This window comes from Camarhynchus parvulus, chromosome 3 (assembly GCF_901933205.1).
Source record: "Camarhynchus parvulus chromosome 3, STF_HiC, whole genome shotgun sequence".
Lineage (NCBI taxonomy): Eukaryota > Metazoa > Chordata > Aves > Passeriformes > Thraupidae > Camarhynchus > Camarhynchus parvulus.
The window spans coordinates 64,320,536-64,334,868 of record NC_044573.1 but is presented as its reverse complement, the minus strand read 5'-3'; the positions used below and the strand labels follow the sequence as shown (position 1 = coordinate 64,334,868).

The following is a 14,333-nucleotide window of genomic DNA, read 5'->3' as shown; positions in this document are numbered from 1 at the left end:
TGGCGAGCACCCTGTGAGAGAGGGCAAGGTGTGAGTGGTGTGCCAGCTGTGGTTCTTTCTTCTTGGGGAGTTTTTTCCATCATCTGCCGTGGGAGATTATTTTTATCTCTGGTAAACAGCCTTAATTCCAGTGCTGTGTGATCTCTGGTACAACCTGCAGCTAGGCCAGCAGGTGGTCGCCCACAATTCAGAGATCGTGATCTTGGTCTGGGTTCAAGTGCCGATGGGAACCTGTTCTACAAAGCATGTTTGATGTGTTTTCAATAACTCCCGGTGCTGGGGAGAGATTTTATTAAATCTGAGTAGGTTTAGATTCTCTGGTTGTTTAGTACCTTGTGTCAAATGTGTTGCTTTGCTCCTGTCCAGTGAGAAGTGATGAGACCTGGATGTCTGAGGCAAGGCTGACAGCTTCTTGCCAAATGGGGTGATAGAAAACAGTTCTCAGAAGTAATGATAAGTGAAAATTTAGTGTCAGCAAGAAAGTCTGTGTCAAACTGACTGGTTAAATAAACATATTTCCATCCAGAAGAGCTGTGCTTATAGAAAAGTGTGTGACATCAGGTGTTTAAGGCATAGTTTTCATAAGGACAAGGAGTTGTATTTTCAACTCAGTGTATTTTAAGTTTGGCCAACACATTTCTACTGAAAATCAAAATTTCCTGTGGAAAATCATAAGAGCAAAACTAATGGCAGTATTTTTCACATTTTACATTTGAGCAGTATGATTAGGGATATGCTTGAATTCCTTACAACTTGCCTCCTTTTCTGAGCCCTTGTTATATAATGTTGTTATATTTGTGAGTTTTTTACTAAGATTTAGTCATTAATTTGCTCTTTGACTTATCGGATCCTGAGCTTTATTCTACCTTCCCTCTATACATTCTGACTCCTTCTATTGGGTGTGCCTGCAAATTTCAGTGTACCAGAGCAAAGAAAAACCTTAATCTTGCTGAGAAACTTAGAATTCAGAGCTGCAGTCAGCTTTCTCTGTAAGAAGCAGTAGTTACTAAGACTTGATCTGACTTTTTGGACATTACTTTGGTTCTTGTGGCAAACAAGCTTTTATCATTAACTTTTGCTTCATGGTAGGCAGGCAGGCAGGCAGAATTGAGGCAGCAAGGGATGTTATAGGTGCAAGCTGATGCTGAGCCTTCCTCTCCTGAGCTGGAGCATTTGGATGGCCATGCTCCACCAGTGAAAAGTCAGAAAATAGCATTTATGCTTTCTTAGCTCAAAAGATGTTCTGGTGTTAATGCTCTCTCTCAAAGACAGATTTAACACAAAAAAAAAAAAAAGAGTTTCCCTGGGAACAAGACCTTGTATAACCTCAACAGAGGAGGATGGCAGGCTGAGGTCTCTCATGCATGGCTTTGCCTGTACACTTTCTGCAGAAATACAAGGCTCTGTGGCCTGGACAGTCATCAGGGTCTTATCATGATAGCAAGGTCTTTACAGTTTTTTGAGCAGCATTTTGCACCACAGTAGATCCTCGGCATTGTACAAAGGTAACAGAGGCCAGAACATAGCCCAGTAAGATGAAGTCTGTGACTTTCCATTTTAAGGAGTTCATCCCCATGTGGTTCCGTAACTTTACTGTTGTTTTTCCATTTCTTCCCTAATAAGGATATGTTGCAAACAAAGCTTAATATTGTAGTTTCTTTATTCCAGCTAAAATAAATTCTCACAGTTAGAAACATGCAGTTTAAATTAAAGGCCATGGGCAGTTCTTTTTATACTGTACAGCAGCTGGCTACAAAGGCATCAGGGTTGTCCTCTGTCCTGCTGGAAGTGATCTGGTTTTACCCTGCCTAGACATCTATGGACCCCTCTCTCTTCAGAAAGTTGACAGCTCATCTACCATATTGTTCTTTATATCTTCAGTCATGTTGCCAAAATTCCCATTGAAAGGTGATTTGCTCATGAGGCCAGCTTGCCTTTCATCTTGAGTATTTTCCTAGGCATCCTAAAGTCAACAGTGCTTGGTTAAAAACCCTGAACAGCAGATGCTTTTCAAAGCATGTGAAAAAGGAGATCTGAAAAAAACCATATTGAATATGTTTTATGGTGATATGATTTTGGATCTGTATCTCCTATTCACCTCTATTTCCAGCATGAACCTATGACAAAAATAAATACTAGGCAACAAAGCTAGTAGTAATGCCAAAGCTTCAAAATAAATGTGATTGCTTGTGAAAGAGCAGTTGAGTGAGTTGGATGAAATGGCAGTGTAATTATATGGTAGCAAGTCAAAGTTTGATAGCTTGGAGCTTATCTTAGCATAGCATGCCACTTCCCCCCCCTTCCCCTTGGTATGGCATGTTTCTTTTTCAACACTTCATTCCTAGTTTTTCCTTTTTAAAAAATCCTATCAAACCTTAAGTTTGTTATTTCTAATGATTTCTGAAGGAAATTCAGATAGTAATTAAAATGGCACAGACCAAAACCATTTAACCGAAATATCCCCAAAAGGAAAATTTCAAGTAGTTAAAGTGAACATTGTGAATTCCCATCTCCTGCAAGATTCTTTATTTTGTTAATGCTTATTGGATTAGCTTCAGTTTTGCCAAGATAAAGGATAACAGAACGCAAGACTCCTATGGAATGTGTGCCTATGCCCTAAATGACCTGAAACTGAGGACTGCCTGTAGGTATGTGTATATGACACTAGTCTACTGTCACAAATATTTCCATTATTTGGAAGATTGAGCAGAACAAAATGGCTTAAGCTTTAGTATAAAAATTTTAGTTACTAGTATGCTTTTAAATAGCTCGGTAAAAATTGCTTCCTTTAGTAGTCAAGGTCTCTTATCTGATACCTGCTTCCTTCCCCCTCTATGGATGCTTCCTGTTTTCCATGTCAGTCCACACATCCCCCTGTGTATTTCCATGCACCTTTTCCTGTTGTCCTCTGATCTGCTGCAGCTGCTCCTCAGATGCCTCTCCACCAAGGAAAGGCTCCAGAGCTGAGCTGGCTCCTACACAGTGCCATGAAGACACACTTTGAGGACCCCTACCCTCACCTCTTGAGCAAAGAGGCAGCAGCTCTTGCTTTCCTGGGCATGCTGCTGCAAAGTAGCCTGTGTACCATTAACAGTGCACACCCCACTTTGGAAGTCCCTCCTGTGCCTTCACCCTGTGCTGTTAGTATTGTGCAAGTGGGACAAGAAAAACAAGAGGAAAATAAGATGTGTCACATGTGTGATAGTAGGCAGTTAAGTCATGTCTGTGCTTTCATGTATGACTCAGTTGCCCTCTCTGAGGTGGTGACTGCTGTGGGAATAAAATGCTGACTGATAACTGGGAGAAAATTACTTAAGGAAGGATCCTGCTCCTCACATGTGGAATTGCATCTTCAGGAATTTAGAAAGCAGAAAGCAAGAGAGACAAGGCACTGTGTGTACCTTACTGTCAAATACACCCCAGTGCATGGGTGTTTCCAACCCTTCTTTCTACTGCTTTACAAGAGAAGTGTAACTATGTTTATTTCAGTTACCTATGTTCCAACAGCAGCAGAACTGAGGTGGAGTATTACAAAATACTTATTTAAAAGGGAAGAGTGCACGAGACATGATTATGTAGCCAGTGTTTTCTAACTTTTTTTTTTAATTGAGAAGTACATCCTATTTCTCTTCCTTTCTGTTCTCCTACTGCAGGGGATGGATGTGGGCACACAGTGATGTATCAAGACAGTGGGACACTGGCATCCAAGAACTATCCTGGGACATACCCAAACTACACTCTTTGTGAAAAGAAAATCCAAGTGCCTCCAGGAAAACGCCTGATCTTGAAAATTGGAGACCTGGATATTGAATCACAGAAATGCGAGTCCAGCTACCTTACCATCCAGAGCTCTTCAACATTGCATGGTATGTAAGAGACAAGGCCATGGTCAGTGAATGAACTGGTGAAAGTGTGAGTAAAAGGCAGCTTAGCAAAATGCAAGAAATGTCAGCCTTTGTGCTCTCCTCCTCTTTTCTGTACTCAGAGGTTTCATTCTCTGTGTGGGAAGCCACTGTCCTACCGTGTGTAATGCTGCAAGGCTGAGGGTGCTGCTGTGCTGTGCTGCAGAGACTGCCAGGGCTCGGGCACAGCACTCCTCCTGAGGGCTCTGCCTTCACACCTGCAGAGCTGGACCATCACAGTTTCATACAGCAAATCTGTAGATCTGTATCAGCCCTGCTCCCTTCTTGTGGAGGGGAAGAGCTTCCTCACAAACTAGACAAAGATGAGAAATTGGAGTCAGTGATCCTGTGTGTCTCTATTCCTAGGCAGTCCATGGCTCAGAGAGGAGATAACCTTTACTATTGCTAGCTGTTAGCCACCTTACTTATGTACAGGCTTTAATACTTGCAGATATTAAATGCATACAGCCAGACTGCACTCTTGTAAGAGATTTGCACAGGAAGATAAGCAAATAATCTGCTACAGCTGTGCACTTAAAACAATCATAACGGCAACAGGATTCTCCCCAGGGAGAACACGAGGCCTTCCTCAAAATTGTTTTCCCAACCAGTTGTCACAGAAACTTTTGATCTGCACTTTCTAGAAGAGTCAAACTGATTTTCAAGTCATGCACCCTTTTTCAGAAATCCAGTTTAAATTCAAAGCTGCAAGGAGTTCTGCAATGTAGGAATAAACTCATGAATTGACATTTCATAAAATTTTGCCTGCTGGGAGTGGGCTGTGTAGCCCTTCAGTCAGCTGAGGCTAAATGTACTGTCCTGGGCTTAACAAGCAGAATGGATTCAAGTGAAAAATGTGATGAAGGTATGAGCTGCATAGAGCCTCTGCACGTTTTCCACCTCACTGCTTGGCTCAGAAAAGTATGTGGTTCTCCGAAGGTGAGATCTCATAGGATGTCTTAGTAGTAAGGAGGGTTGATTGCCTTACATTTATCAGCATGATGGGCTTATCACTCATCTGCTAAGAGAAGATCAAGTGAGGTATTAAAGACTTGCTCACAAAGGAAGGTAAAGGTAATTATTGTTCTCATGGGGGAGGTATTACATTTTGAAACAACCTTCAGTAAGAGTGGGCAGTGACATGCTGATATCTAAGCCTGCACAGAGCTTGATTTGAGGCATAAGGAGCATCTCTGTTCATGTGTGCTGGAATTTTTAGTGTTATTTATTTCTTCACTGAGGAGTGAGAAGGGGTGAAGCACTAGAACAGGTTGCCCAGAGAAGTTGTGGAGCTCCATGCCTGGAAGTGTTCAAGGCCAGGCTGGATGGGGACCTGACCAACCTAATGTAGTGAAAGGTCCCTGCCCATGTCAGGGAGGGTTGGAATTAGATGCTTTTTAAGATCCCTTACAACCCAAGCCGTTCTATAGTTTTGTGATCTGTTTTGTAACTAAGTAATGAGTTGTGCTCACCTGAAGCAGTCTGTCTGTACTTTGCAGTAAGAAATAGGTGGTTATTATTGCATTAGCATATCTCTGAATAATTTTTATTGATACTCTCTTGACATTTCTAATCTAAATCTTCTCGGAAATGGGGATAAATCAACATATTGTTTTTTGAAGTGAAAAATGAAGCTTGGATGTTGATTGAAATTCTGGCTCCTTACAGATCAGCCTGAAGGCATCTTCACATCATTTATACTGCAGTTATTCAGCCTATAAGCACAGAGTAGCTGTGTATTATGCAATCAAGTCCACATAATTAATTTTTTTAAAGTATTCCCACACCCATTTTCAGATCTGATTAGTAACGTCTGATGCATGTGGACTATAATTTGCATTCTCACTAGTGAACTGCACAATTAGCAGATTTTGGTCATATCTGATTAAACTGGTTTTACAGTTTAGGCAGACTTATCATCTGTAATGATTTTTGTGGTCTGCAGCTCACTGTAGACTTTCCCACCAGCTTACCTACGGAGTGTCTGTTCTACCTTCAGGCAAATCCATGCAGAATGGACGTGGAAATAGTTCTATAGGCATACATTCATTATGTTGCTTATGTTTTAAAAGACACGTGAATTCTTAGATGAGATTAGAGCTTCTCTAAGTCATTTTTTCCAACAGTCTTGCTATAGCTTTGGGTTTCAATATGCATTTATTCAAGTGAAAGAAGCCCTGTGAATAAGCACTGCTACATCCATTCAGTCTGTTAAGTGTCCTTTTAGACAGCTGTTTCTGAACTCAGATCTCCTTTTTGCAGCCCTTCTCTTCATGAACATCTACAGGCAGGTCAACATCCTCCCTCTGGCTGAGGAGATACTGACCTTAGACATAGAAATTCTTTCTTGGGATGATGGAGTCTTGAAAATATTTTGCAAGCACTAAAAACATCTGAGCTATTGAAAACTAATCTTGGTGTGTTTTCTGTATTTGACCTGGGTTTAAAAAGGAAAACCTAAAAAGTAAAGTATGAAAGATGACAATGTGAATGCTGCTCATGTTTCAAATTAGTCTGAGCAGCCTTTGCTCTTTATTTGGGAGGTTTGCAATTACAAGGCAATAAGGTCCAAAGGGAAATATGTTTTAAATATCATGCTGATTTCTTCAGCTCTACAGAAAACAACAGCATGAATGTCAGATTGAATAAAAACATCTGTTGAGGAGTATATCTAAAGCTTGGAAAATTGGTCAGAGGCAAAATACTAGATTATGTGTACAAATATAAAATTAGTGTGAAGAAGGCTCCAGATGATAAAGTATTGTTTTCCTTTCGGATTTCTTCCAGTCTTTACATATAACTGTGATTCATTCATCATTATAACCATCTGCAGGGATTCTTGCAATACAGCAAGGAGTAACTCAATTTGTCTTTGGGGTATTTATGTTCCATGCAGCAGAGGGAATCTGTTAAATACAAATGAAGGGATTAATTGATTTATCTTAGTGGGAGCAATGATGCTACTTCAGTAGGGTGGTGACTAGAGATTAGAGCACCTACCTGCTGATTTTATAAAAGTTCAGGACATTCCTTGAATTCTGCACATGGATAGAAGAGTATGATTCATTCCTAGAAAAGCATGCAGTTGTTGTATATGCTGATCTACTGAAACCTTTCTCAGTCTCAACTCAAACACAAATGTGACACTACAGTTCTTCTCACCTTTGGTACTTCTCAGCTTTGATGGACCTGTGAAAGCGCTATTGAATTTATATTTCTCCAATATTGCAATTAAAAGATGATAGTTAAATAATTTTAATGAAGCTCTGAAACTGGAGTCATACAGGGTCTTGACAGTATATCTCTGAGTTATTACTCTGCAAATTATTTTCTTTAGTGTTCACTGGAGAAAGGAACCTGTAGCAAGCCTTTTCTTTCAAGCTGTTAGCTCTGTGTTCAGACGTAGCTGTGAAAATATTAATCATCAGTCAGCAAAGGGAGTCTAACACCCGTTTTGGTGAAACTGAGTCACCTTTGTCTGACAAACATTTAAATATTAGCACAGCTTTGCACAGGTTGTCTCTATGAGAAATAAATAGATGATCGTGGTCTGTTTCAAAGGCACAGTTTTTGACTGGATTAAAATATGGTGTTTTTTGTCCCACAGAAAATTAATATGAGCATAATCTCACAGTGCAGACAAGGTGCAGCCTTTACTGAAATGCTTTTCTTCTCGAGTTAATTGCATTATCTGAGCATATTAAAAATACTGAGCTCTGAAGTAGAGCTTCTGATTTTTTAATTAGTTAAAGGGATATGTGAAAACAAGATTAACCATGTCAGCCCTGTAGTTCTCAAGAACAAAATTTGCACTACTTATGAAGGTGGATCATAGATGTTTTAAAAGTTTGACAGGAACTGCTTTTAGTCTGCTTCTTTTAATGTCTCTATCAAATTTCTGTACCTCTTTTGACCCCTTTTTTTGCTTTTTTTCTATCTCTTCTCCATCTAATGGCTTGGTATTTTTTCCCTTAATTTTGTGAGATGATCATCAGTCTTGACTGGAGAGAAAGCCAAAAGAAGAGATAAGTGCCTACTTACTTCCTCATTCACTTGCAGTCAGTAGGAGGTTGATGTGTTCCTCTGGGGTGGATGTCAGAGCTGCTGAGTGACTAGTAATAATTTGGAGAGTTAGTGCAGTTGACTTGTTCTTGCATAATTTACGGCTGGTAACTAATGTGAAATAGAGAATTTACTGAAAATGCTTTCTTCTCCCCACACCCCATCACTAAAGGTACAGAGTGCCTTCAGATGCCTCCTATCTGTCATTATGGCTTGAGGGGATTCACCAAACCAGTTGCTCCTTATTATGTATTGAAATAAATATCTTGCTTGAATAAAGGGTGTGTCCAGATTTCTTTTTCATCCCTCAAAGGAAACTTGTTATTACTGTATTGTTTCTGGTATTTCAGGAAACCCAGAGAAATGCCCAGACAAGTTCTTGCTGAAGATCAAGTTGAGCAGTTTCTTAACAGCCAAAACACTTTTAACAGATGGGTTTCACCTGAATGGTTGCAGTGTCCTGAGTTTTCAGCTTTGGAAGGATTGATGCAACAAAGAGTGTTAGTGATTTTTTTTATCAAATGGACCTTTTTTCCTGCATACAGTGTGTTAGTCTCTGTTTTTTGTTAAACTACAGTTCTTCACACATGATTCCTAGTTGTTGCTGTGTTTCTGTCTTTGAATTTGGCTAAAACCACAACCATGTTAAAAGAGGCAGTCTCACCTGAGGTCAAGCAGGCAGACCAGCCTGTGCAGGTGGTGCAGATACTCCATTTTAAAGTTGTGACTACTTCCCCAACCTAACTCAGATGCCTTTTTCTTTCCTTTATTGCAGTCTTTGGCAACCCTTTGGAAGCGTTAACCGAAAGTTATTTTTGTTTTTCCTGAAACAAGAAATGCTTACCACTCAGCCTGAAGTCAGACTGTGTTGCACAGAGTTAAATGTTGAATAACCAGGCTGTCTCATCCTGGCTGCTCTGTCATCTCATCTCTGCAGTGTTAAACACCACCTTCCCTGCATCCTGCAAGGAAGGACATAGAGCAGTGCTTTCTGTGTCCTTGTAGGGTCCTGCTGGTTCCCATTGCATCATGTGTGTGTCAGGGTTGGGGCAAAGAGGACTAGTCTTGGTAAGGGGGAGAGGAAGAGTTACTGCTTATCAAAGTATTTGTGTGAATGTGGGATGGAGATGGATTTTGAGACTGAAGGCGTTTTCATATAACAGATCCTTGCTGGTTTTGTGAACTATTTGTGAAAGACTTGCACTCTGGATGAGTTTTTAGCTCTGAAGTGAAACAAGTGTGTTCTGTGTTCGTCTCATCCCCTGTCCTTCCCCAGCTACTGAAGTAATTCCAAATTGGTTTATTTGAGAAAAGGCTACAATTTAAAACATTGTTTTCCCCAAACAAATGCATTAAGAATGATAATCATTTAGAGGCATATCCATGGATTGTTGCTGCGTCTTGCCTGCCAACCATGGCTTACTCTGCAAGTAAAGACTGAAAAAAGGGAGAAGATTCTCTTTTGAATAGAGGACATAATTATTTAATATCCAAACCAAGTTTCTTAAAGACCTCTGCAAATGTCAAGCTGAAGATTTCAAATGAAGTTGAGTCATATGAAAGCAAAATGAGCATAGTGAACTGGCCATTCAATAGCTGAAGAGGGAAATAGTTGCTTCTAAAAGGAAGCAAAAGCCTTAGAGAAGAGACAGAAAGTATTAAGAACTAGAGAAACAAGCAGCATGTAGGCATTGCTAGCTGGTGTGAAAGAAGAGAGTCCTCTGGGCACTTAAGGGAAGTGGAAAAAATAAAGGAACATAATTCAACAAGGAAAGCTCAGGAGCTGTGCCAGAGCCTGGTTGACAGTAGAAGTAAACTAGACCTCATAAAACCCGACCATGCTGTAAAGAGCATCAGATTTGCAAAACAACACTATTATGAAAAAGACAAAAGCAGTAAGCTATTGCTAACATTGAAAAAATAAACAAAGCGTAAAAAAAAGTTCTTCAGTCTCCAGAGGGGCCAGCCAAAGGATATCCATGAGACAATTTACTGTGTATCTTGCAGGATGTTAATACTGCTTGGAGACAAAAGTGTTTTATTTAAGCCACCTAAACCATACCAACAGATCAAATATTCTGCATGAAAGGCATTAAAAGTTAGTTTAATTATGGAGAATATTAAAATTAGTATACTTGAAATCCTTAGACCCCTAATATCTCTCCTGCAGAATTTTTATAAATATGTATAAAAGGAATCTGGAGTGAACAGACGGAACCACAGTTGGGTCAACTTCTTAATGAGACACAGGAAGAAGGAAAGGCCCTGGCATCTAGATACAGTAATATTGAAATATGGAGAACACCTACTCAGCTTCATCACATGTAACACATCTGTTTATTAAATCAAACTCTTTCCTTTGTTCTTATAAACAAACCAAATAATCCTGCCTACTTACCCCAGCAGGGCTCCAGCCAAGTCACTTTAACAGGAAGCTGAGGGAGATCAGCATTCATGACTCGTTTTTCAAGCCGAATATGCAAAACAGCCTACCTCACAACTAACATTAGAAGATGAAAAACTGATAACGTGATCTGGCAGTTCTCAAAAGGGATCTTAAAAAACTTCTGGCTAAGTCCCAGGTTTAGGAATTAAATATTTATCCAGAGTCAAGTCCAAATGCTGCAGTAAAAATTAACAGGACCCTATAAGCAAGTATCTCATTTTCATACTGGGGCTTTCTCCATCATCTCTCATCTTCATTATGGTTGTACAGTATTCATATAGACAGCCCAGGCAAGTCTGAGGACTTGACAGTGTAGTGCTGATAAGGTTTAATTCAATTATCTGAATTGTTGAGAAGAAATATATTGAAATGTTTTGCAAGGCTTCCTCAGTTTGCAACAAAAGAACAAATGAATGTTTCATAGCATTAATAAATTCTACCTGCCCACCCCCCTCCTTTTTTTTTCTTACAAATCTTTGCAGAAAACTTATATAAACCTTTGGAAAATATTCCTCCCTTGAGTATATACTCTTTCTTACTTCTATATCCTTTAAGGAATTAATCCTAGGCTCCTTTTTTTTTTGAGCTACCTATGGGAATCTCTTGGTACACCAGAACTGCTCTTGGCAGAAGATAACCATAGCCTGGTAACCTTTTTGGATTTATTACTTAATAATGGAAACTTGTCTTTAGAATCTTGGTTTCTTAAGCTGATTGCTTCTAAATATCTTGCTTTAATTTGGATTATACATCTCTGTGTGCCTAGATTATTTTATATTTCATTTTAGTTTATTTTATTGGTTTTGCTCATGATGTATGATTTGTTTGTATAATTATCTGGAACGTATGTAGACTTGCTACTGGGGGAGACACTCATCCCTGATCCAGCTGATGTGTGGTTGTGTGAATCAGCCATCTAAATTATACCTCCAGAGTAGATAGGTCACTGCCAGTCGCTGCGAGGGAGAAAGCCAAAGCACACTTGTGAGAAAATATGCAGAGACAGCCCTTGAGAGAAGAAAAGGACTACAGCTTTCTCAGGTGCTTTATTTTGAAGACGTGCAATGCTCCTTGTCTTTTCCCTGTTTCTCTCTCTCTCAAAAAAATATCTAAGTTAGCACTTCTCCCACTGCAACCTGACACAAAAGACCTTCTCAAATAAATCACTCGTGCAGTTGACTGGTATGACACAGTGTCAGATGCTGTCTTTTTGATAAGTTCATTTCCTAAGCAATTTGTTTAACCCTTTTTATAGACATTGTTTTCTCTGACTAAGTCGTGAGTCATTTTTCAACACATGAGTACTCCAGGGAAATGTCACACTCGTCGTCGCTTGTTTCTCTGCCTGCCTGCCTTCACCATACGATTTTTAAGCCAAAAGGACAATAGTTCCTCCTTTTGTTTGTCCCTTCTGCTGACAGCTGGCTCTTATTGGCTCTGATTGGGCTGCTCTATAGGCTGACCTTATAGTTGTTATAAGGCAAATGAAGTATTTGGAAAAGAGCCCCTTTCCTAACCCAGAGCACCAAGCAAAATGAAGAAGCTTTTAGGAGCCTGTTATGATGGATATCATTCATCAAATTTGTGTCATGATGTGAATGTAATTACTTGTGTCTCAGAAGTCAGTTCCAAGTTGCCCTAAAGTAGCCACCACCACCACCAAGATGAGGTTGTCTAGGAAAAATCAAAGTGGTTGTTTTTCATCCCAAAGGCTTGCTTTAGGACACAAAAGCTGTCATTCACCTCAGCAGAACAGATGGGCTGAGGGCTTGTAAAGGGTCATTTGGAATTTTTTTCCTCTGGGAAAAAAAGTCTGTTTGCCATCTTACAAAAACCTCTTCTTTGCAGTTTATATTGTACATAGACTCATAAATTTGAACAAGTATATCCAAACTGCTTTGAATTTTCTGTATTATCTGTGCCTGAGGGCAGCTAGGGACAAGTGTTTGCACCCAGGTACGGTGACAGAAGGCAAATGCAAAGACTGTGGCAGTCTCAAAGGAACACTCCCCTTGGGAACTGACTTTCTGAGGAAGCAAATGTAATTACTAGGAGTCCTGGGCATGCCTGCTGTCACAAGAAAGGAGTGTCCCAAAGACTGTTCCAAGATACTGCAGTTGGTAGCTACAAAACCCTTATCTAATTCAGTGTAAGTACAAGGCTGTTGTCTCCCTGTCCCACTCCCTTCATCTTCCCCTTTCTGTCCCTCTCTATTTTGTTTAAAACTCTAGAGACTTAACTGTATACTACCATGTGTTTTTAAATGGAAAAAGCTTATGAAATTTTCTAAGGTAAACATTACTGCCTAGTAGTACAATCTGGCTTGTGGCATGCAGGTCCTTGAAGACCAGGTGCTCTGTATCTGATCTTAATCCTTTCTGACTGGCTGCTGTGCCACAATGGCATGAGCTGTGTGTGTTTGAAAGGTTTATCTCAGGGACCCTGCCTAGATCCCTTGGATTGCTTTTGAATGTAGTGTCATTTTCTCTAATGAGTTACTGCTGGTTGTGAGCACACTGTACTTCAAAGGTCGAAGGGCATTAATCCTTCTCTTCAGGCTTATGCGATGAGAAATGTGGATGCTGGAATTGCTGCCATGCAGAGACAACTGGATCCTGGCCACTGCTTGTCAGGGCAGCTTTAGAGCTCATACCCGTAAAGAACTGAAGCCAAAACCCTTTTGTCAACATTTGGGTTGATACTGAAAGAGAACGAGTGTGTTATGAAATTCTCTGCTAATCATGAGACTTTCCCAGCCTAATTATGTCATCTAAACTTTTGAAACCTTCTTTGTTCTGTCTGTAGGGCCCTACTGTGGTAATGTGATGCCTGTCCCCAAAGAAATCATTCTAGATAGCAATGAGGCAACTATTCACTTTGAGAGTGGATCCCACGTGTCAGGACGAGGCTTTTTGTTGTCCTATGCCAGCAGTGATCATCCAGGTAAGGTGATGTCCAAAAGTAGTAGATTAGTGGCATAGCTCCCCCTATTTAATTATCATCTTTACAGACATAGAGCTTTAGCGTAAAAGTTTGTTCCTAAATATTTTGAGATTTGCATGAGCCATGGTATTTTTAATAGCATGTATGCAAGAAACAGTTGTAACATTAACCAGATATAGAAGCTGCTGAAATCTTACCTAGACTATTTGGAATACAGGGCCAGTGGAGGGGAAAATAGTGCCTTCTCCTTGAAGCTCCACTGTGTTTTGAGCTCCAGCACCCATCACACTGTGATGGAAGGGAGGGGTAGGAAGGATTAAAGTTTTCATTCCCACATTTAATGTTCTGGAGGTCCATTCAGCTTTGAAGAAAGTGTAAAGCATAAGAGTAGAAGGGGAAGTTAAAAAGAATGAAAGAAAACCATAGCTATTGCTTCCAGTCTAATAAAATGGCTAAAGTATTATACAGAGATGTCTTTAAATGTAATTTCATGTTCTGGCAAATGTTTGTCTGTATTTTTACATCCTACAATGGGAATTGACATTTGTAAATTTTCACAGATCTGATCACGTGTTTGGAACGAGCAAACCACTACACAAAGGCTGAATTCAGGTAAAGAGGGTTTGCAGTTCTGCATTCTGGCTTGCTTTGCAGTATCTGTCAATTGATTCAATTGTTAGAGAAAATGTTAAATAGTCTTGGTTTTCTGGAGAAGTGAATTTTTTTGAGTAATGGTCTAATGGCTGGTTGTGAGAAGCAGTAGTGCAGAATGGAAGACTGTGGCCCAGAAAAATGATGTAATGGAGTTGCAGAGCTCTTAGCAATTCTCATTAAGTGCATACATATACATGGTATATGTAAAAAGAGTTTCCACTTTGAAATTCAAAGTAGCCTCAAATTCCAGTGCTTCCTCTGGGAGCAGATCACGTCCCAGCTGATACAAGATTATCTGGGGACAAGCTATGATTTCTTGGTTCCTT

General features: G+C 39.9%; 1 protein-coding gene across 1 annotated transcript in view; it reads left to right on the top strand.

The window, feature by feature from the left end:
* Positions 1 to 14,333, top strand: part of DCBLD1 (discoidin, CUB and LCCL domain containing 1) — a 44,931-nt gene that overhangs the window by 11,792 nt on the left and 18,806 nt on the right. Inside the window, exons 2-4 of the mRNA XM_030944949.1 lie at positions 3,654 to 3,866; positions 13,216 to 13,353; positions 13,914 to 13,965. Coding sequence (XP_030800809.1) covers positions 3,654 to 3,866; positions 13,216 to 13,353; positions 13,914 to 13,965 — 403 coding nt within the window. The remainder of the gene's footprint in view (positions 1 to 3,653; positions 3,867 to 13,215; positions 13,354 to 13,913; positions 13,966 to 14,333) is intronic.